At 62.9% G+C, this 22,196-nt stretch overlaps 1 protein-coding gene across 1 annotated transcript; it reads left to right on the top strand.

The window, feature by feature from the left end:
• Positions 1 to 6,789: 6,789 nt before the first annotated feature.
• On the top strand, positions 6,790 to 19,788 carry IFT27 (intraflagellar transport 27). The gene is made up of 7 exons (XM_004610491.2): positions 6,790 to 7,183; positions 10,772 to 10,851; positions 11,125 to 11,184; positions 12,285 to 12,344; positions 14,438 to 14,555; positions 15,365 to 15,474; positions 19,566 to 19,788. The coding sequence occupies exons 1-7, from the start codon at positions 7,150 to 7,152 to the stop codon at positions 19,662 to 19,664; spliced, it is 561 nt and encodes a 186-aa protein (XP_004610548.2). The 5' UTR covers positions 6,790 to 7,149; the 3' UTR covers positions 19,665 to 19,788.
• The last annotated feature ends 2,408 nt before the right edge of the window (positions 19,789 to 22,196 follow it).

Raw genomic sequence — 22,196 nt, 5'->3', positions numbered from 1 at the left:
AACTGCGTTAACGGGCACTTGATTTCCATCGAGACGAAATTGCCTTCGTGTCTCGGGGTTCTGGTAACGAGAGCCTCCTCGCTCCGGGCGGAGAGGAGAAGCGGATTGAGAATTCTTCGTTCATCCCCTCCGCCTGCGCTTTCAAGCCGTGTGGTGTGGAGGAAGGAGAAACGCGGACAGGTTCTTCTGCATTTCCTTGGCCGCTTTCTCCAGAGCTCTGCCTCCCTTCTGGGTGAGGGACTCGGGCTCACCTTTCCCGGGGGGCCCCTCCCCCCACCCTTCACCGCCACCATCCCCACAGGATTGAGCTCAGAGAGGTTGAACTTGAACTCACTCCACTCACGCCCTTTCTGGCCAGCTCCCTGGCATCGACATGTACCGTACTCAAGGGAGGGTGGACAGAGTCTGGGAGTGGACAGCATTCTCCTCCCACCCACCCCTGCACGCACGTGCGCGTGCACACACACACACACACACACAGAGCAGAGACTAAACTTGGGGCCTTGCATCTGGCGGACCCAGGTTCAACTCCTGGTTCCATAAACAATACCCAGAGCATCAGTGGGGCAGGGGGAACCCCTGAGCCGGGAGCAGTAAGCCTGGAGCCCCAACTATGTGACCCCCCAAAAAACAAAAACAAAACAAAAAAGACTTGGGCCAGAGAGATAGTACCACAGGCAGGGTGCTGGCCTTGCAAGCAGCAGTATCACTGGAGCACTGTCATCCCGTTGCTCATCAATGTGCTCGAGCGGGCACCAGTCACGTCTCCATGGTGAGACTTGTTGTTACTGTTTTTGGCATATCGAACATGCCACAGGGAGCTTGCCAGGCTCTGCTGTGCGGGCGGGATACTCTCGGTAGCTTGCCCGACTCTCTGAGAGGGATGGAGGAATCGAACCTGGGTCGGCCACGTGCAAGGCAAATGCCTTACCCGCTGTGCTATGGTATCACATTCAATTCCCAGCACCCCGTGGGGCCGTGGGGTCCCTAACCCCACCAGGAGCCATCCCTGAGCACTGAGCCAGGAGCATGCCCTGGGCGCAGCCGGGCTCAAACACAACTCAAAAAGCAAAGGACCTGAAAGAAGACTCCCGAAGCCTGCAGTGTGCCCAAACTCCCTCTGGGGACACTGAGTGTGCAGGCGAGGTCGGTGCCTGGCTTCTCAGATTGGGGAAGAGCCTTGCGTGGGCCCCACCTGGCTACACCTTGTCTCGGCCCGGGACCCTCTGGTGGCTGTAGCAGCCAGGATGGAGGGGGCAAAGGACACAGCCTCTGCCTGCACACGTCCTGGGGACTCCTCTAGATCAAGTTCCACCCAGGGGTGCCGAGCCCCGGTGTGTGTGGGGTGGATTGGGAGGGGTCCTGAGCTGTCCCATTCATTGCACCTGGAGTCCTGGAGGTCGCCCCCTAGTGGCCATGAGTGGCGGCACCCCAGGATGCTGCTTCTTCCACCTGGTTGGTTCCTGTTTCCAGGACAGGGCTAGGAGCAGAGAAGGGGGTCGGGCAAGCAGCTCCACCCCTAGGAGCGGGTGGGGGGCCAGACGGGGCCATCTGGAACGGCCTGGCCCTGCAAAAGGCGGCTTGTTCCCGCACAGCCACTCCTGGCTCTCGCAGAGGAGCTTTCGCCGTGAAAGGAGGTGACTCTGCGAGCATGATTTGCTCAGACACCGGCCGGCCAAGGAAACCCAAGAGCGCCCGGGCGCCAGGCTGCAGCGGGCATTTCCCCAGCTGCTGCTGCCCCCTGCTGGCGCAGGTGAGGCATGGCAGGCGCTGTGCCACCTCCAGAGTGGCTGGTTACATTCATGCCCCATGTTACACTCAGAGATGGGGGCGGGGGTGGGGGCTGGCACAGCCACTCTCACTTCTACCCTCATGTCTACTCTCTTTCCTACTCTCATCTCTTCTGCCCTTTATGGGGACGGCCACTGCCCAGTGCGGCACCAGAGGAGGCATCAGCAGCCAGCTGCAAAGCGGGACGGACGTGGGAAATAGAACTGCATCATCAAGCCCCGTCACTGGGTCCGTTAGCAAAGGGCCCCCGGAGCCCACCAGGGGTGAGCCCCGCACACAGAACCTGGAGTAAGCCTCGAGTCAGCTTCGGTCCAACCCCTCACGCCTCCCTCCCACAGCAAATTTTGTTTAATTTAATTTATTTATTTATGCTTTTTGGATCACACCTGGCGATGCTCAGGGGTTCCTCCTGGCTCTGCACTCAGGAATTACTCCTGGCGGTGCTCAGGGGACCCTATGGGATGCTGGGAATCGAACCCGGGTCGGCCATGTACAAGGTAAACGCCCTACCCACTGTACAAATTTTGTTTTAAATCAACCTTCTCTCCTCAAAGTGCTCATCCCATGGGATCTTGTCCTTCTGGGGATGACCAGGGAGAGTGGGTGGCTGGTCGTGGCTGAGGTCACCGGGGAGAAGATCCGGCATCTGGTGGGGGGCACCAGGCAGCCCTCCATGCTATACAGAGCTGCACAGAACCCACGGACCACAGTGCCAGCAACTTGGAGAACTCTGCATCGGGACGTGATCCTTGAAGGTGGCACTTCCGAAGCGTGGACCAGTCCTCTGTGGACTATGCATGTTCAGAAACAGTATCTGACAGGGTGAGTGCAGAAGGCAGGACAGTGAATGGACTGTGGGCTGGAGAGGGCCTCTTCCAGGAAAGGGGACACTGGAGCAATGACCTGGAAGCCAGGAAGAAAAAAAAAAAAACAGGTGTGTGCAAAGGCCCTGGGGTAGGGCCGGCCAAGGGTGTTTGAGAAAAGTGAAACAACCTGATTCCAGGTAGGTCCTGCCTGGTACTGCCTGAGAGCATGGATTTGCATGCAGGACCCTGTGGCAGAATCGCCAGGATGGTTAACACAAACATGGGGTGGGGGTGGAGGTGACACCCCAGTGTATAGGTGATTTTCAATTCATCCTCACCAGGTCTGTCTGACTCGGGGGTCACTGGCTGAGGAAACCCCGCAGGGAAGGCTTCTTCCTCTTGTCCCCCACTTGCTTTTGTGGTGGGGGGGTCAGAGGGCGCACACGGGCTTGACGGGGGGCCCCAAACAGATAGCCTGTTTGCTTTACAGGGAGTGACACCCCAGGGAGGGGGATGGGGGGCTACAGGACCCTGTGGCGTCCAGGGGCGTACGGGATGGGCGACCACCAGCCCCAGGCCTCTGGACTGCCCCACCACACACACACACACACACACACACACACACCACACACACCACACACACACCACACCACACACACACACACACACACCACACACACCACACACACACCACACCACACACACACACACACATACACCACACACACCACACACACACCACACCACACACACACCACACACACCACACACACACATACACACACACCACACACACCACACACACATACACACACACCACACACACACCACACACACACACCACACACACACCACACACACCACAACACACACACCACACACACACACCACACACACACATACACACACACACCCCACACACACACCCCACACACACACCACACACAAACACCCCCCCCACACACACACCCCCCACACACAGTCCTTCCTACCTAATGCCTGACTTCCGGTCTCCCGCCCAGCTCCCGGGGGCAGGGGCGGTTCTGTGTGTTTTTTGCTTAGTAAGCACTTGCAGAAATAGGGGTTGGGTGAGCATCTCCAAGCGGGTTCTAGGCCAGGCCGGGGCTCGCGCAGTCAGCCCTGCGGCTGTAAATTTAGCCGTGCAGATGCCGGGGGCGGAGCTCTTGTTAAGGCCCCATTCACTCTGAAGCACAGCCAGCCCCCCCACACCCACCCCGTCCCCAAACGCTCCCCGCTCACCCCATCACCCCAGCTCCACACCCCCGCCCGGGAGGGCTTTTCTCTGCCTCCGCCTTCTAAATCCTCACCGGGCCTCTGAGGCTTCCAGAACGTTCCTCCTGTCGTGCCTCCAGCTCTCCTGAGTCCGGGGGGGGGGGGGGGGAGGGCGGGGGGGCGGGGAGCCCACGGAGGGGGGTGGGCACCTATATTCCGACCTGCAGGTCGGTATATGGAGGCCCCTCCGAGACGGGGTGGCGGGAAGGGGGGGTCCCAGGCTCCCCTGGGAATACGCGGGCGTCCCCCCCATGCCTGGCCGAGGAGTAGCCGGGAACACGGTCACCTTCTTTGGGGGGTGCCGTCTGACGGTTTGGAGCTGGGCCCCTGGAGGCGCCCAGGACACGCCCGGGGGTGGAACTGGGAGGAATCCCACCGCATAGGGGCCGGGGGCCTGGTCGAGCGGGTCTGGCTCCAGCTGACCTTGGCCGTGCCCTTGGACTCCGGCTGGCCAAGGGAACGCTGCATTTCCTGCTGATAAGAGCGAAGCCCCAAGCGGCCCGTTTGCCCGAGTCTTGGTCTCCGACCCGGGGAAGGTGCGAGGGGCTGAGCCGGGCCGGCCCTGCCTGTGCGGTGAGCATGAGCACTAGCCCAGGAGGAGGGGAGGAGAGGCGGGGTGAGGGGAGGGCAGGGTCCCCACTGGGGCCATGTGAGACTCCCTGTGCTAAACCTGATCCCTGGATGGTGGTTTCTTGGAGGGGGAGCACTCCCAGCAGTGCTCAGGGCTGACTCCTCGCTCTGTGCTCAGGGGTCACTGCCGGCAGGCTCAGGAGACCATATGGGGTGTCGGGGATCAAACTCGGGTCAGCCACATGCAAGGCAAACGCCCTTTCCGCTGTCCCATTGCTCTGACTCCTTCTTTTCACTCCCCCCCTTTTGGGGTGTTTATAACCTTGGGCATTTCTGACCCCCTTGGGCCGGTGCTCGGCTCTCAGCGGCCATGACCGAGACCACAGGATTGTCCAGTATCCAGTATCGAGTATCGGGCATTATGCGAATGTTGAATCACGCCCTGGCAAGGAGGCAGGCACGGGGTACGGGGTGCGAGCCCCCCAGGCCCCAGTAGGCGCCACAGCGAGGGGGCACGAGGGTATGTCCCGGCCCCAAGGCTCCGGCGGTAATGCTGGAGACACACTCACTACTCAGCCGCCACCCGGACACCGGGACAGGGTTGGGGGGCAGATACACTCTGGGGGTGCTGACCGCCCCTCTGGAAGGATGCACAATGCCCCAGGGGGCGGGCTGGGATCACCGGGGAGGAGGGAGCGGGTGCAGGGAGACGGCCCTGGCAGAGCAGGAAATGGGGGGCCGGAGGCGGCCTCAGGGCTACCTCGGGGTCACCAGCTGCCTGGCTAGGGTGAGTCCCCCAGGGGGCGGGGGACGGGGTGTGGGGGTGCAGGGCTCAGGGCAGCCTGGAGACGGGCCCAGACTCTGGCCTGCCCAGCTGGGGGCAGGTAAGGGGTGTGTGTGTGTGTGTGTGTGTGTGTGTGTGTGTGTGTGTGTGTGTGTGCGTGCATGTTGGGGGGAGAGGTTGAGACAGACTCATGCAGAGTCTCCAGAGAAGAAAAGGAGGAGAGGGGACAAAGGGGACGTGGGCCTGACCCCAGCACGAGGAACGAGACAACGTGAAGCCTTTTCCTCAGGGGCTGGGCAGACGCCTTGCATGTGGCACACGGGTGCTGGCATGTGTGAAGCACGTGTGTATGCGTGTGGCGGGCCATGTGGAGTTAAGTGGGCATGTGCGTACCTGCAGGTGCCAACTGTGGGGGCCGTCACACAGGCCATGTGTGGTAGGGGGTGTCACGGGGGTGACGTGTCCTATGTGGAGGGGTCCTGTGTGTGCCGTGCTGCATTTGTGTGTGCCGTGACACATGAAGCAGGGTGTCAGGTGTGGTTTGTCCTGTGGGCAATGTGTGCCGTGTCTCTATGACGGCGTGTCACATGTGGGGTGTCCGTGAGTGACGTTATTGCGGGGGATCCTGTGTACCAGCGTGTGGAAGGTGTGTGGTGTTGGGCCATGTGTATGTCGTATGTGTGATGTGTCTGTGTGATGCTTGTGTGGGGATATCATGTGTGGTGTCATCTGTGGTGGTGTGTCATGTGTGGTGTGTGATGTCGCATGGTGTGGTGGCAGATCATACAGGCGGTGCCACACTGTGTGGTTTCAGGATGTTGTGGGGTGTGTGTGTGTGTGTGTGTGTGTGTGTGTGTGTGTGTGTGTGTGTGTGTGTGTGTGTGTGTGTGTGTGTGTGTATGGGGGGCGGTGTCGTGTCTCGCGACCCCCTCCTGGCGGGGCTGGGGTGACTGAGACCCAGGGTCCCTGCCCGCAGAGAGGCACCCGGAGCACCTGACAGCCGGGCCGGAGCGCTGGCCCCTCTGTCCACTGCTTTCGCCCCTCCCCTCCCCCGGACTAGAAAGCGGGTCCCCGGCACGAGGCTTCCGGCCACCCGGACGCGCCCTGCAGGCCGGGGACAGGGGCAGCGGCCAGCGCGCGGGAGGCCAGGTCCGCCCCAAGCTGCCCCTGCGGCCGGCGGGCTGGCCACTGCGCAGGCCCTGTAGGGCGGACGTGCTCCCCCCCGAGGGGCGGGGCCAGCGGACCCCCGATCCTCCCCCGGATGGGCCCGGCCGGCGTGTGGCCAACCAGAAAGCTGCTTTCCAGCACTGCCCACCGCCTCGCCCAGAAGCGCTCCGACGTCGTCGGGGTGGGAAGTGGAAATGATTGACAGCTTCCTGCAACAATTCGCCGAGCGGAAGAGCTTGATGAGCAGCTCCGAAAACGAATGGTGTCCCGAGAAGCGAATGCTGGCCACGCCCCCTATTCCCATTGGTCCCTGAGAGTCTTGAAGGTGGGGCTTTTAGTGGGACTAGCCAATCATGACGAGCGAGGAGGTGGCGGAGGCGGGGCTGTCAGGAGATGGTGCCCGGGCGGCGCGTCTAGCGCGGTGCTTGGGGCTGCGGGGTTGCGGGGTCTCGGGGTCCCGTTTGCCGATCCCCGCTGCCAGGGCTCGGGTTTCGGGGCTGGACCTGCGGCGGGGGCCGCGCCGCCACGCTTGTACTTCCCCGGGCTGCTTTCGGAGGCTCGGGGCCTCTGCCTCGCCACCCCAGCCCCTAGCGCCTCTGTGGACCCCCCAGCCCGCCCCAGGGGTCCCGGTGCCCACTCGTGATATCCCAGGCCCCCCTCTTGGCGGCCTCGGCAGGCCCGCCGACGGCCCCAGCCGCTGCCCCGGCCCTCTCGGGTCCGCCGGAGCGGCCGGTTACCATGGTGAAGCTGGCAGCCAAATGCATCCTGGCAGGTGAGTCCACACACGCGAGCCTGGAGCGCCCTCAGCCAGCGGCCTCCCGAGCGTCCAGAGCTGCTCCTTCGCGTGCCTTGGCTCCCCCCCACCCCATTCTCTCCCCTTCTCCCCCCTCTGCCACCGCAAAGTCAGTTTATGCCGTCCCGACCACGTCGCTTCGGCCTGGACTGAGTTTCCTTCCAAGCAAGCACCTGGGTGATTTTCTCGGTTTCCGGGGCCAAGCTTTGTCTGCGCACCCCCAGCCCCCGCGCAAGGGGGACCGGGACCTCGAAGGCGAAGACTCGTGAAAAAGTCCGTCTAAGCATCCCCCAGATGCTTCAGAGACTCCGGTGAAGTTTTTACTAAGCGGGAACACACACGCGCACACACACACACACACACACACACACACACACACACACACACACTCACACTCACACTCACTCACACACGCTCTTTGCAAATGGTACCCCCCACCCCCGTATGGGTGGGACAGGGAAGGGGTGACTTCGGCCCCCAGGCCGTGAACATGGAATCCACCTGAGAAAGAATTTCTCATCTGTTGGGGCTGGAGCAATAGCACAGCGGGGAGGCAACCGACCCGGGTTCGATTCCCAGCATCCCATAGGGTCCCCCGAGCACTGCCAGGAGTCATTCCTGAGTGCAGAGCCAGGAGTAACCCCTGTGCATCGCCAGGTGTACCTAAAAAGCAAAAAAAAAAAAAAAAAAAAAAGAATCTCTGATCTGCTGCCCTGCAAGTATCCCCGGTGTCTGCAGCACAGCGGGTATATTTTTTCGGGATTAGTAGAACGGATGAGCCTGAGCCTATGTCTCACCGTTGCGGGGCCCCTTTGTACGGCTCAGAGTGGACTCTGGTTGGGACCAGGACTCAGGCCACGCCCCCTCCCCTCCCCTGTTTTTTCTCTTGTTTTGGGGGGGGTCCCACCTGGTGGTGCTCAGGCCTTACTCTGGCTCTGTGCTCCTGACAGGTATTGGGGGGGGGGCATATACAGTGCGAGAGTTCAGACCAGGCCAGCCACGCACAAGGCCACTCGCGCTCGTGTGCCGGGAACACAGTGTGGCGCTTTCTTCTTCCCGTATCCCCCGGGGCCGAGCAGGCATGGGGCGGGGCGGGGGGGGGGATGGGGGTTATGACAAGCCCCAGTGATGACCCACAAAGATGACTGGGGACACGTGGCTGGAGCCACATTCAGGGCCAAGGGGCCCAGGGTTGACCCCGACCCAGGGGCCGGGAAGAAGGAGGAGGCAGCCCTGAGGGCAGGGGGACAGCTCAGACCATTGGTGCTGTCAGAGCCGCCAGAGCTCTGAGCCGCAGGGCCTGGGACCCGGGTCTGGAGGGCGCAGACCAGGCCCGGGAGTGCCCCCCAGGGCCCACATGCACGGTTGCCCAGCGGGGGCGGCCCAGCTGAGGAGAGCCGTGCCACCCCAGCGGTCCCGTTTGGGGGGCAGAGAAATAGCTGAGCACGAGGGCTGCAGGGCCAGAGGCTTCGGGAGGAAGTGGGGTTCGAGTGACAGTACGGCGGGAGGGCGCTGGCCTTGCACGCGGCCGACCCGGGTTCGATCCCCTGCACCCCACAGCCCCTCAGATACAAAAACCAGAGGCCTGTGCGAGTGTGGATATGGCCAGGAGGCCCTCTGGGGCAGACCCTGCCCCGCGCCTCCGGACCCCTGCCCGTGCACGGAGCCCCCTGGCCTGTCCTCCCCTTCCTTTCTTCCCCTCACCCCCGGCCGGTGCGGCTCAGCTTGTGCCGTCTGGCTTGGGGCTTGGCACCGTGAGGCTGCACGACTGTTTATCCCCGAGGTTCCCCCTCCCCGCGCTCAGATCCGACTCAGGAGCGTGGGGGGCTGCCGGCTGCCAGTTGGGGGAAGGATCCCCGCAGGGTGCCAGCACTGGGCGCGGAGTCCCCCTGCAGCAGCTTCCCGCTGACTGGGCCCCCGGAGCCGTGTCAGAGCCCCCCGAGAGGGGGGTGTCGGCATGCTGGGAGACAAAGGGGTGCCCGGCCGCACTGCCACCTGTGGCTGCCCCCACCCTCACTCAGGGGACGCTGCCTGATGAAGGTCTTTTTTTAATTTTAATTTTATTATTATTATTTTTTTTTTGCTTTTTTTGGGTCACACCCGGCAATGCACAAGGGTTATTCCTGGCTCTGCACTCAGGAATTGCCCCTGGCGGTGCTCAGGGGACCATATGGGATGCTGGGAATCGAACCCGGGTCGGCCACGTGCAAGGCAAACGCCCTCCCCGCTGTGCTCCAGTCCCTGAAGGTCTTTTTTTTTTTTAAAAAAAAAAAGGTCACAGTGTGGCGGAGCGATGGTGCAGCGGGGAGGGTGTTGGCCTTGCGCTTGGCCGACCCGGGTTCCATCCCCGGCATCCCCTAGGGTCCCCCGAGCACTGCAGGAGTGATCCCAGAGTGCAGAGCCAGGAGTAGTCAGCCCTGAGCAACCACCGGGGGTGGCCCCCAAACCTAAAATAAAATAAAATAAAATAAAATAAAGGTGGTCACAAGTGCCCTCAGGCCTGGGTGGAGAGAGGGAGACGCTGGCGTCCTGCTCTCGGTCCTGCTTCTTCGTCTCTTCTGTCAGGTGGTCTCTGTGCGGGGGATGGGAAGGGGAGAAGGAGCTGAAGCCCTGCGGGGGGGGCCCCCACTTCTGCTCTGAGGCTGGACAGGTGCTGGGTCCCCAGGGGAAGTGGCAACTTGGAAGGAAGAGAATTGGCTTCTCGCAGGCCAAAGCAGATAGAGGGACACACCAGGTCACCAGGAGTGGAGGGACCTGCCCGTCGGATGGCAGCTGGGCAAGGCTCGGACGGACGAGCCGGGCAGTTGAGAGAAGGCCCAGCACGGGGTCAGAGCCACAGTCCAGCAGGCTGGGCCTCTTGCCTTGCAGGCGGCTCATCCAGGCTGGATGCCCGGCATCTCAGATGGGCAGAGGGTCCTCCGGGCCCTGCCCGAGAGTGCTCCCTGAGCACAGAGCCAGGAGTAATCTCTGAGCACCACTGGGGGTGGCCCCAAAACACACACACACACACACACACACACACACACACACACACATACACACACAGGGCTGGAGCGATAGCACAGCGGGGAGGGCATTTGCCTCGCATGTGGCCAACCCGGGTTTGATTCCCAGCATCCCATAGGGTCCCCTGAGCACCGTCAGGAGTCATTCCTGAGTGCAGAGCCAGTAGTGACCCCTGTGCGTCGCCGGGTGTGACCCAAAAAAGCGCAAAAAAACAAAAACAAAAACAAAAAACACACAGAGAAGGGAGGTGTAAGTAAGCTCAGCTGCTTCCGTGTCCGGCGGAACTGACCCTCCGTGCCCCTTTTTCCTTCAAGGCCTCAAAGTCTGGTGTCCCCCGCCCCCCGCCCACACTGGGGATGTTTCTTGCAAGCAGGTCTCTGGGTTCGGGGCTCGGCACCCTCCCCGGTCCCTGTTGGGGTGCAGACACCCTCTCCTGGCGGTCACCCTGCAGCCCGTCTCCGCTGGCCGCTCCCTCTTTTCTGGAAATTTCGTGGACGGTTGGGGGGGGCAGTGGCTCATCACGCACTGGGGGGATGACGTCGCCCTCCCCGGACCTCACAGGAGACCCCTCCGTGGGCAAGACGGCCCTGGCCCAGATGTTCCGCACGGACGGGGCGCTCTTCCAGAAGAACTACACGCTGGTGAGGGGGGCGCCGGCGCCCCGAAGGGGGACGTTTCCCTGAGTGACCCGGGTGGATGCCGCGCGGTACAGAGCTGACCGTGACGCGGGTCCTGGACTGTCCAGGCCGCCCTGTGAGGCTCGCTCCCGGGCAGGGAGGTGGACGGGCGAGCCCCAAATGAGGCCCCCCCAAGCCCCAACACTTAAGGGGGGCTGTGCCCCTGGGTCTGGGCAGGGGCTTCTGCCCGCCTCCTCCCCCCACTCCGACTCCAGTGCTCCTGTTTCTCCCTGGCAGACCACGGGGGTGGATTTGGTGGTGAAGACGGTGACGGTCCCAGACACGGCGGACAGTGTGGTAAGTGATGCCGGGGTCCCCCATCCCGCACCCGGGGCGCCCGGGGACGGAACAGTGGGCCCAGAAAGCGGTTCTTTCTGGGAGGTTCTGAACGGAGAAGTGGGAGGACTGTCTCCCGGCGTGACCCGGGTCCTCATCCGGGTCCCTGTGGGAAGCCTGGTTCTGGTCCATGAATGGGCATGTGGCATCCGTTTCCCTGGGGAGAAGGGGTCAGAGCTGCCCAGGTGGGGGCCAGGAAGACAGAACCAAGGGCTGGAGCAAGTGCTTCCCGGCCGTGACCGCCACCCAGGCTCCATCTGTGGCTCCACGTGGTCCCCTGTGTACCACCCAGGGGGGTCGCCCAGCTGGCCCGATTGTGGAAACCCCAAGCCCAGCACTGCTGAGGCCAAATGTCACCAGTTAGCTGAGTATCACCCCGAGAACGGGGCCCCACCCTGGGCATTGCTTGGGAGAGCCGCAACCCCCTGCGTATACACACACACACACACACACACACACACACACACACACACACACACACACTCAGAGGCTTCGCTGAGCCCAGTCCAGTTCGAAGTACCCCGCCCCACAGAGCACTTTGCAGCTGCGCTGGGTGGGGGTTCTGGTGGGGAGCCAGGCCGGCACCAGCCAGGAGGAAATCTCGGAGACTTTGTGTCCTGCAATGGGACTGGGGCACGCACGGGACCCGGCTGACCGCCACGGTCACCCCTTGGGCCTCGGGGGGTAGCTCAGCCTGCCCGACTTCCAGCACCTTCCCCGGGCCTCTGCCCTGGCCTCTTGTAGGGTGAATTGCTTCCAGATTCGAGACGGCGCTTGGTCAACCAAGTGCCCTGGGACCCCCCGGCCCGCGGAGCCCTCGGTGGCCATGTCTGGGCTCTTCCGCCAGGCGGGAAGCCAGCCCCATCCCCGGGGCGGGCAGACGCCGCCCAGAGCTCATGTTCCCACCCCTCGGGCCCCACGGTGGGCCCTCACCCGGCCCTCTCTGCAGCGAGCCCAGACAGAAACGTGCAGGGGCCCCTCTCCCCGGGGCTGGGGGCTGCGGGGCCGAGTGTCGGTGCTCCCGGCCTGATCTCCGGGCTCCCGTTCCTTTGTGACTCTAGGAATTCTTCATTTTCGACTCGGCCGGCAAGGAGCTGTTTTCTGAGATGCTGGATAAGTTGGCAAGTAGCACACAGCCCTGTCCGGACCACCCGTCCCCCCTCCCGTCCTGAGGGCTGCAGCACGCCCAAGCTCTGTCCCCACAAAGTCCCCCGGCTGCCAAGAAAAGTCACGGGGGAAACATTCATGAAGGGGTGTTCTCATGCCGACGATGGCCCCCTCCCCCACCGCTGGAATGCCCTCCGCTTGTTTTTAAGAGATCACCTTTATTTATTTATTTATTTGCTTTTTGAGTTAGCCGCGTGCAACGCAAACATCCTACCCACTGTACTATCACTTGGGCCCCATTTAACATAATTTTATTTTATTTTATTTTATTTTATTTTGGGCTGGAGCAATAGCACAGCAGGTAGGGAGTTTGCCTTGCACGCAGCCGACCCGTGTTCGATTCCTCCGCCCCTCTTGGAGAGCCCGGCAAGCTACTGAAAGTATCTCGTCCACACGGCAGAGCCTGGCAAGCTCCCCATGGCGTATTGGATATGCCAAACACAGTAACAATAAGTCTCTCAATGAGAGACGTTACTGGTGCTCGCTTGAACAAATCGATGAGCAACGGGATGACAGTGACAGTGACTTTTATTTTATTTTATTTTATTTGCTTTTGGGGTCACACCCGGCGATGCACAGGGGTTCCTCCTGGCTCTGCACTCAGGAATGACTCCTGGCTGTGCTCAGGGGACCCTATGGGATGCTGGGAATCGAACCGGGTCGGCCACGTGCAAGGCAAACTCCCTCCCCGCTGTGCTATTGCTCCAGCCCCCTGGAATGTCCCTATTGCAAATGGATCCCCCCCAGCTCTGTGCTCAGCCCTGGGGCGCCCCACTCTGGGACCCTCCCCTCTGAGTCACCCCCATCTGCCTGCAGACGGTATTTCTTCCTGGTGTGTTATGTCCGCCCTGGCCTGCCACCTCCCAGGTGCAGATGCTTCCCTGCCCTCTGGGGGGCGCCCAAGAGCCCCCATAGTGGGGCTTCACCACTTCCAGGCTCCGTCCTTCCCTCACCCCCACCCCCCTCCCCTTTGACTTTGCTTGGGGACATGCCTGGTGCCTCCCCGGACTCACGGACTCACGTCCCTCCCTCCGGCCAGCCGCTCAGCATCCAGCGTGCTGTACTTTCCAAGGTAACCGTTCTGCTAATCTGGGCCAGGCGGCTAATTAGGAGGTCCCAGCTCTCTGGAGCCCTCCCTGCCCTTCCAAGAACAGCTACAATTTAACACCTCCTCAGTTCCCAGCCCTTTCTGCAACTCGGGAGAAACAGTAGCAGCAGCGCAGGGCAGCTGCTTACCGAGTGCCGCTGAGTGGATCTGGTCCTCAGGGTGGCTGTGTCTAGCGTCAGCTCACCCATACCTCCAGCCACCCCACAGCCCAGGCTCTCCGGGGTCCACCCCGAGTGGTTCTAGGGAGACCCCGCGGGGCCTGGGCGGCAGGGATTGCCCCTCGCCCCCCACGCACTTCCTGACACCCCGGGATTAAGCCAGGCTGCACTGTGCTGTATGCCTAAGGGCTTTGCCCAAGAGTCCCCCTCCCCACTCTTCCGTGCATGACCCAGCAGAGCTGTCCTCTGTCCCCCCTAGCAGGCAGCAGGACCCCCCAGCATGCCAAGGACCCCTGCGAGAGCAGAGCCCCGTGTGGAGGGGGGCGGGGAGGAGTTGGAGCACTGGCTGGAGGAGGTGCACGATGGGAAGCAGCTCCTGGGGAGATGGGGGCCAGCAGGCAGGCGGGAGGACTGTCCTTTAGCCCCTCGCAGCAGAAAGGCACTGTGCCTTGGTGCGTGTGCATGCATGTGTGTGCATGCATGTGTGTGTGTATGTGCGCGCGCGCGCGCGCCCCCATATGCGTGCGTGAGCCTCCCTGTAAGTGGACGATGCATGAATGCAACGGGCTGGCGGAAGCGTTTCTGGGGCGAGAGGTGATGGGGCAAGTCAGTCACCCTCTCCTGCCCTCCACCGATCGGGCCCCGCGTGCCCACCTCTGGCTCCGGCGGACACCCTCTCCTCTCCCCAGGCGCTTTCCCGGAAGGCCAGCTTCCCCCTCTCCCCCACCTGTCGGCCAGGGCCCCGGCGCTGACCGCCAGCTCTCTCTGTCCTTGGGTGCAGTGGGAGGCCCCCAACTTGCTGTGTCTGGTCTACGACGTGACCAACGAGCCGTCCTTCCAGAGCTGCGTCAAGTGGCTGGAGAAGGCTCGGGCGCACAGCCCCGGCGTCCCCCTCCCAGGTAGGGACCCCCACCCCCAGACCCCGATGTCCCTGGCAGCCGCCCTGCCCTCAGCGACCTCCAGGGCTGCGGGTGGGTCAAGGCCGAGGGTGCCCGAGCGTGCCGGGGGGGGGGGGGGCTGTGGACGTGGTGGTCTGGGCTGTCCCCGAGGCTCTGGGTCCCGGAGCCCCCCGGAACCTTTCAGCCAGCCCCCCCACCCCCGCCCTGCTCCGTCCCCGGCGAGGCACGTGTGCGTCTGGGTTTTAGTTCCAGCCGCCTGGTTTTCTCCTGTCGCTGGGGTGCGAGTAAACATCCAACCCCCTCCCCCCCCCCCCCCCCCCCCGCTGCCGGTTCCGAATGCCTCCCACCCCTTGGCTGCGCGTCCCCTCGTCCCCTCGGCGAGATCCGCAGATCCCGCTCATTACGGGCCGGGAGGGCCGTCTCCAGGGACAGGCTCAGAAATTAGCGGCCGCGGATGCAGCCGGGAAGGCAGCCCTGACTCCGAGCCCAGTTCTCAGATTAGTATTAATGACCCGTTTTGAAGTTTGCTCCACGAGTGAGGAGTGAGAGCAGAGGACCCCCCCACCCCCAGTCATTTGGGCCCGGGAGAGGGGCGGGGGTGCACAGATGCTCTCAGAGGGAGGGAGGGAGGGGTGAGGGAGGGGCCCCCACTTGTTGGCTGCCTCTCTCCTGCCTTGCCGCCCCTCCCCCAGCCTCCTCGCCCTTCACCCTCTCCAGGGCTGTCCCTCCCCTCCCCCTTCCCCCTCCCCCATCCTGCCTCCTCCCTCCCCCCCCCAACTGTCCTCCTTGTGCTCGTTTGTCACGGGTAGGTGTGCTGGTCGGAAATAAGACAGACCTGGCCGGCCGGAGAACCGTGGACACGGTGCAGGCCCGGACCTGGGCGCTGGGCCAAGGCCTGGAGTATTTTGAAACATCCGTGGTGAGTCCCCTCCCGTGCTCCCACTTTCACCCATCATGGAGCAGGGACCCCCACCCCCCGCTGAGGCTGCAGGTGGCCAGCACCCTGCCACCGGATTGGGGTGGGGGTGGGGAAGCGGCTTCCCTCCTGGGCCCGAGATCTTGACCTAGCAGGGCCCCCCGGGCCTTTGGGGTGTCAATGTTGGTGCCCTCGGACCTTTGCCTTACTTCATATGGGCTTTGGCGTTGGGACCCGCTTTCCCAGGCCCTCCTGTGCGCCCACCCATGAGACAGCTGTCTGCCTTGGGTGTGGGGGGAAGTGACCTCTCTGCGGTCACAGATTTCCAGGTGGGCTTGGACTGGGGGCCCCTTGCTTCTCACTCCAGCCAGTGACCTGTTGCTGGCCCCTCCGTACACTCGCGTCTGCTCCGGACTGTCCAGTGCTGGTGGACCCCCCAGTCCTCCTGGGGAACGTTGGGGTCCCCGCTTTCCCACAGCCAGGGTGCTGACATGGGAGCAGGCAGCGCCCGGCAAAGATACTCCCTGGAGACATCCCCCTGGGTGGGGGTAGGGCGCCCCCTGCAGGTGGGCTCGGGCCCTGCAGCTCAGAGCCGGGAGGGCCAAGGGCTCCGTGGTGCTCAGCCCCAGACATCCAGGACGACAGCTCGGACCTCATTCCTGGCCCTGTCCGCCTGCCCTGTTTCGGCTCTCCTCGAGTCAGGGGGCCGGTTCATGGGGATTCCCGGGGGCCACTTGCCACCGAGGCCACGAACCAGTAGCTCGATGGCTGCATCTCGGAAACGATCCAGATTCTGCTGTTGCAGGTCCGGAGAGATAGTCCAGCGGGGAGGGCGTTGGCCTTGCATGCGGCCGACCCGGGTTCGATCCCCGCCATGCCATAGGGTCCCCTGAGCACTGCCAGGCGTGCAGAGCCAGGAGCCAGCCCTGAGCATCGCCAGGTGTGTCCACTCCCCTCTTCCCCCCCCTCAAAGATAAGACAGTGCGGCCCAGTGCCCGCCGAGAGACAGCCCCGGCGTGGGACCCCCGGCTGCCCCTCAGCGCAGGAAACGCCCCCGCCCGGGAGGAGGCGCCCGGCGGAGGCTCTGGGGATGCTCAGGACTTAAAAACTGTAACTTGGCCCCGTTTCCGGCTTCCGTGTTTCCCACGCCAGAGACCAGCCAGGGCTTCGAGGTGCCCCCGGCGTCGCCTCCTGCCCTCGTGGGGCGGAAGCTGCCTCCAGGCCCCCCCCACCCCGACGGTCCCGCGTCATTGCCTGGTGCTGGGGTGGGGGTGACCACGCGCCCCACGTGGGCCAGCGCTAGGTGGCGCCCTGTGGGCTGGAGACATCCCGCCGGATGGGGGCAGGGCGCCCCCTGCAGGTGGGCTCGGGAATGAAGGACCGCGCCCGTCTCCCAGGCTGCGGCGTGTGCACTGCGTGTACCACGCTTGCTTCGCCCATTCGCCGCTCGGTGGCTGCTCGGCCTGGCTTTGTTTCATGGTCTGGGGCCTCCCCTGGTCGTGCTCAGGGGCTCCCCCCTGCTTGTTCCGTGGTGGTGCTGGGGGTCAAAGCCGGGACCCCGCTCCTGGCCCCCCCTCGGAATGATGGGGCGCTCCGGGCCGCAGCCCCCTTGGAGGGCGTCTTCCCTTCCTCTGGGCCTCGCCCAGATGTGGCACAGCTGGACCTCGCGGTTCCGGCTTGACTTTCCTGGAGGAGCCTTGGTGCTGGGCTTCAGCGAGGCCGGCACCCCCGGGGGGTCCCCCACGGCCATGCCCGGGGGCTCCCGACTCCCCACACCCACTGGCACCGGTCACTGCTTCCCTTTTTGCTCACACTGGCCCCGGTGTCCACTCTCCGGTCACAGCCGAGCCCCTTCCCTCGGCCCCGTGATGTTGAAAAATCGCCTCTGGGGGGTCCTTGGCCCGGGTTTTGAGAGGGGCTGCTCGGGGCGGCTGCTGTCCAGGGCCAGGCGAGCTGCCTCTCTCTGCGCCTGGCAATCGTCTCCTTTGCCGCCCGGGGACTCGCGGCCCGATGGGGTCTCGCGTGGCCACAGGAGCCGGGTCCGAGCAGACATCAGCCCCAGGCCACGCCAGGGAGCCCCTCACTAACCTTTCTTTCTTCCTTCCTTCCTTCCTTCCTTTCTTTCTTTCTTTCTTTCTTTCTTTCTTTCTTTCTTTCTTTCTTTCTTTCTTTCTTTCTTTCTTTCTTTCTTTCTTTCTTTCTTTCTTTCTTTCTTTCTATCTTTCTTTCTATCTTTCTTTCTTTCTTTCTTTCTATCTTTCTTTCTATCTTTCTTTCTTTCTTTCTTTCTTTCTATCTTTCTTTCTTTCTTTCTTTCGTTCTTTCTTTCCTTTCTTTCTTTCGTTCTTTCTTTCTTCCTTCCTTCCTTCCTTCCTTTCCTCTCTCCTTTCTTTCTTTCTTTCTTTCTTTCTTTCTTTCTTTCTTTCTTTCTTTCTTTCTTTCTTTCTTTCTTTCTTTCTTTCTTCTTCTTTCCTTTCTTTCGTTCTTTCTTTCTTTCTTTCTTCCTTCCTTCCTTCCTTCCTTTCCTCCCTCCTTTCTTTCCTCCCTCCTTTCTTTCTTTCTTTCTTCCTTCCTTCCTTTCTTTCTTTCTTTCTTTCTTTCTTTCTTTCTTTCTTTCTTTCTTTCTTTCTTTCTTTCTTTCTTTCTTTCTTTCTTTCTTTCTTCCTCCCTCCCTCCCTCCCTCCCTCCCTTCTTTCTTTCTTTCTTTCTTTCTTTCTTTCTTTCTTTCTTTCCTTCTTTCTTTCTTTCTTTCTTTCTTTCTTCCCTCCTTTCTTTCTTTCTTTCTTTCTTTCTTTCTTTCTTTCTTTCTTTCTTTCTTTCTTTCTTTCTTTCTTTCTTTCTTTCTTTCTTTCTTTCTTTCTTTCTTTCTTTCTTTGTCACACCCAGCGCTGCTCAGGGGTTCCTCCTGGCTCTGCACTCAGGAATTACTCCTGAGAGTGCTCAGGGGACCCTATGGGATGCCGGGGATCGAACCTGCGTTGGCCACGTGCAAGGCAAACGCCCTCCCCACTGTGCTATTGCTCCAGCCCCAACATTTCCTTCTTTCTGTGACTTCGGGGCTTGAAAACCATTTTGGGGGGATCTCGGGGAGTCACGGTCCCCAAGTCCTCTGGTGTCCTGGAGTAGGAGCAGAATCGCAGGCCCGGAACTGCATGCTGGTGACAGCTGCAGTGAGAGCCCCCCTCCCTGGTACCCCGGGTCCCCGTGTCTCCCAGCATCCTGCCAGCATCCGTCAGGGGCCATCCCAGACCAGTGCCTGGGCCCCGGGGCTCCCGCCCGGCCCAGGCAGGTGGGGCTCCCTCCTGCTGCCAACTTCTCTGAGAAAAAAAATACACATCAATAAGGGGCCGGATAGACAGAACGGGGATTGACGGGCTGGCCTCACTCACGGCCCAGCACCACGTACGGTTCCCCGAGCCCTGCCGGGAGTGATCCCTGAGCACAGAGCCAGGAGTCAGCCCTGAGCGCCACCACCGGGTGTGTCCCCCCCAAAGCAAAACCAAACCAAACCAAAGTAGACACGTAGAAGCCCCCTGTGCACACAGCTGGGCAGGTGGCAGCTCAGGGGGCTCAGGTGGCCCTGCCCCCCTTACCCCCTATACACCTCCGCCACCTCTGGGGGCCAGTTCTTGCCATTAGTGAAAAAAATCGAGGGCGCGTCCCGGCTCTTCTCTGAGTTCACCCAGAGACCTCCGGCCCCTCCTGCAGCCTGGAGGCCTGGCCAGGCCTTCTGAACACCCCCGGCCCCCCTTGGACAGTGCTCTGGTCCCTCCTGGCCCCGCCATCTCCCCCTAGTGCCCAGGCCTGTCTGCTGGGCTGGAGGGAGCGCCCCCTGCTGTCTGCTCAGGGCCCAGCACGGGCCACTCCAGCGTCCGGTGGCCACACTGCTGCGGGCACTGGCTCCAAGTCCAGCGGCACGGACCCGCCCCATAGAGACGTGGAGAGCCTGCCCGGCTCGCGCCTTAGCCCCGGCATGGGGGCCACGATGGGGGGAGGCGTGTGTAGCCCCCAGGGGGAGGCTCACGCAGAGTGGGGGGGAGGGGGCCCGGAGTCCCCCCCCACTCCCCCTTAACCTTCCCCGTGTCTCCCCGCAGAAGGAGATGGAGAACTTCGAAGCCCCCTTCCGCTGTCTGGCCAAACAGTTCCTGCACCTGTACTGGGAGAAGGTGGAGGGCTTCTGGGCGCTGGTGTGAGGGGCTCGCCCCTCCCCCCATGGACAGACCCGCCCGAGCACTGGAGCCTGATGAGACTGAATTAAAAGGAGGTGGATTGGGCCCCGCTGCCCAGCTCTCGGCTGGGGGACTCACTTGCCCTGTTTCTCTCTTCCTCGGCCTCTTCCCCAGCTGCCTGTCCAGTCGGGGCTGCATTTGGGGTCTCGGTGCCCCCGCCTGGGGCCGGGAGGAGGAGCTGTTTGGTGACCTCACCCCCACCTGGCAGAGCCTGCTGGAACCTCCGGGCCTCCCCGGGAGCAAACCCCCGCCGTGGGGCAGGGGGCGGCTCAGCCTGGCTGACCCACGCTCCGCCTCCCCCTCTGGGTACCCACGTCCAGTGCGCTGAGCGCTCCTCGCGCACTCATCAGCGCCCCCTGCTGGCCTCCCCGCAGCCTATTGGGTGGGTACCGCCCTGCACCCGCCCCCAGCTGCCGGGGGCAGAGTCCAGGGACAGAGGGAGAAGAGGGGGAGGAGGAGGAAAACGGGGAGGGGGGCTGGGGGAGAGGATGAGGAGGTGGAGGAGGAAGAAGGAAGGGCCCAGTTTCCTTTAGTGACCTGCCTTCCCCTGGGTCCGCCCCGCGTGCCCTGCCCACTCCCCGGGGTTGGGGGCCTGCAGGGGCTCCGGGTTCTGTGCTCCATCGCGCGCACCCTTTGGGGAGACTTCCACCCCCCCCCGTCCCCCGCGGCTTCGCCCCCAGCCCTGCTCCCGGGAGCAGCGGGTCAGCCGCCCCGGCCCCGCAGGCCCAGCCCACCGCATCTGCGCCCTAATTGAGTCGCTGCTCCGCGCCCTCGGCCTGGCTGTCGTCAATGAGGGCCCAGAGACGCGCTGAGCCCAGGGCCAGGGAACCAGCCTCCTGGGCTCAGCGCCCAGCTGGGGCCGGCGCCGCCTCCCACTTTCTGCAGAGCCCCGCGGGGTGGGGACGGGGGCGGGGGGGGGGGCGCTGCGGGGATGCCGAGACTGGGAAACCGGGATTGGGTGGGCCCTCGCAGCCCCTCCTCTCCCTTCTCAGTGGGGTCTCAGACATCCCCTGAGTTATGCCCCGAGGGCTCCGCTGTTGGGAAGGGAAAACCCAAAGATCTCTGTGGGAGTGGGGTGTGGGATGGGGTGGGGGTGTCAGGGCCCAGGGGGCTGCCCAGCAGACCCGAAACCCCGAGTTTGACCCCCAGCACTGCGCGGCCAGGTGGAGGCCTGGTGGAGCAGTCAGCCCTGATCAGGCCCCACTGAAGTGACCCCCGCATTCCTGAGTCCCCCCCCCCCAAAAAAAAAACAAGGGGGCTGGAGCAATAGCACAGCAGGGAGGGCATTTGCCTTGCACACTGCTGACCCAGGTTCGATCCCCAGCATCCCATAGAGTCCCCCGAGCACCGCCAGGAGTAATTCCTGAGTGCAGAGCCAGGAGGAACCCCTGAGCATCGCCGGGTGTGGCCCAAAAAGCAAAGAAAATGCCAACAAGGGGGAGCCGGGACCAGGGCACGGACTGGAGACACATGCCTAGCTCTGGCCAACCTGGGTTCTAGCCCCAGCATCCCACCGCGCCCCCAGCACTGCCGGGAGTGATGCCTGAGCACAGAGCCAGGAGGAACCCCGGTTGGGGGTGTGGCCCCCAAACAAACCCAAAACAAACAAGGGCATGTGTGGGGGTCTCTCTGCCCACACCCCAGACCAGGGCGTGCTCCGGGGGCTGAGAGGGGGCCTGCACCCCCCAGAAGCTCCAGGCCCAGAGTCGAACCCCACCCTGCCCCATCCCCCGGGACACCCCAAGGCAGGGGTCGCACGCTTTCAGGGAGCCCTGGACCCAGGTCTCAGAGGTTTTTACTCTCAGGGGTGGGGCGTGGAGGGCCCCGTGCCCGGCCCTCTGAGTCAGTGAGCACAGCACTGGCTAAGGACAGGCTCGGGCTGTGGGTTGGCAACCCAGGAGCAGGCTGTGGGGTTCCGGAAGCTCCCCGAGAAGTGGCATTGGCGTTGAGGTCTGACAGGTGACGCTAGAGGGGGCTGAGCTAGCCCCGTGGCAAGGCCATGCAAAGGCCCTGGGGCACGCACGTGGGTGAGCGGGCACAACACCGTGTAGAAGGTGGATGTTCCTGCAAAGAGACCAGGAAGTCAGGGGACCCTCTTGGCTTCCTGTGCTCGGCAGTGTGTGTGTGTGTGTGTGTGTGTGTGTGTGTGTGATGTGGTGGGAAGGAGGTGCGGGGTGGGGAGGTGCGTGGGCACGGCCGTCCGTGGGCATGAACCCTGTGTCTAGGGGACCACGTCTCAAGGAACAGAGGTGCCCTGCTCACAGGCGGTGTCTGTCCACCCCCGATGGCCCTTGTCTACAAACTGGGAGGCGAAGCCCTTTCCTCGGAGGCAGCTTCTGTTCTAGGGGGGTGCGGGGTGCAGCCAGATGGGGGCACGGGGGCCAGGGGGCGGGGCAGGTGAGACTCCGGGCATCAGCAGGCACCTCCCACGGAGGGGGGCATCACAGCAAGATGAGTGACCAGCACCTCCCCCGTGTTTGCTTCAGGGGTCCCTCG

Source organism: Sorex araneus, chromosome 6 (genome assembly GCF_027595985.1).
Source record: "Sorex araneus isolate mSorAra2 chromosome 6, mSorAra2.pri, whole genome shotgun sequence".
Lineage (NCBI taxonomy): Eukaryota > Metazoa > Chordata > Mammalia > Eulipotyphla > Soricidae > Sorex > Sorex araneus.
The sequence above is the reverse complement of the archived record's forward strand: the minus strand, read 5'-3'. Positions and strand labels throughout refer to the sequence as shown.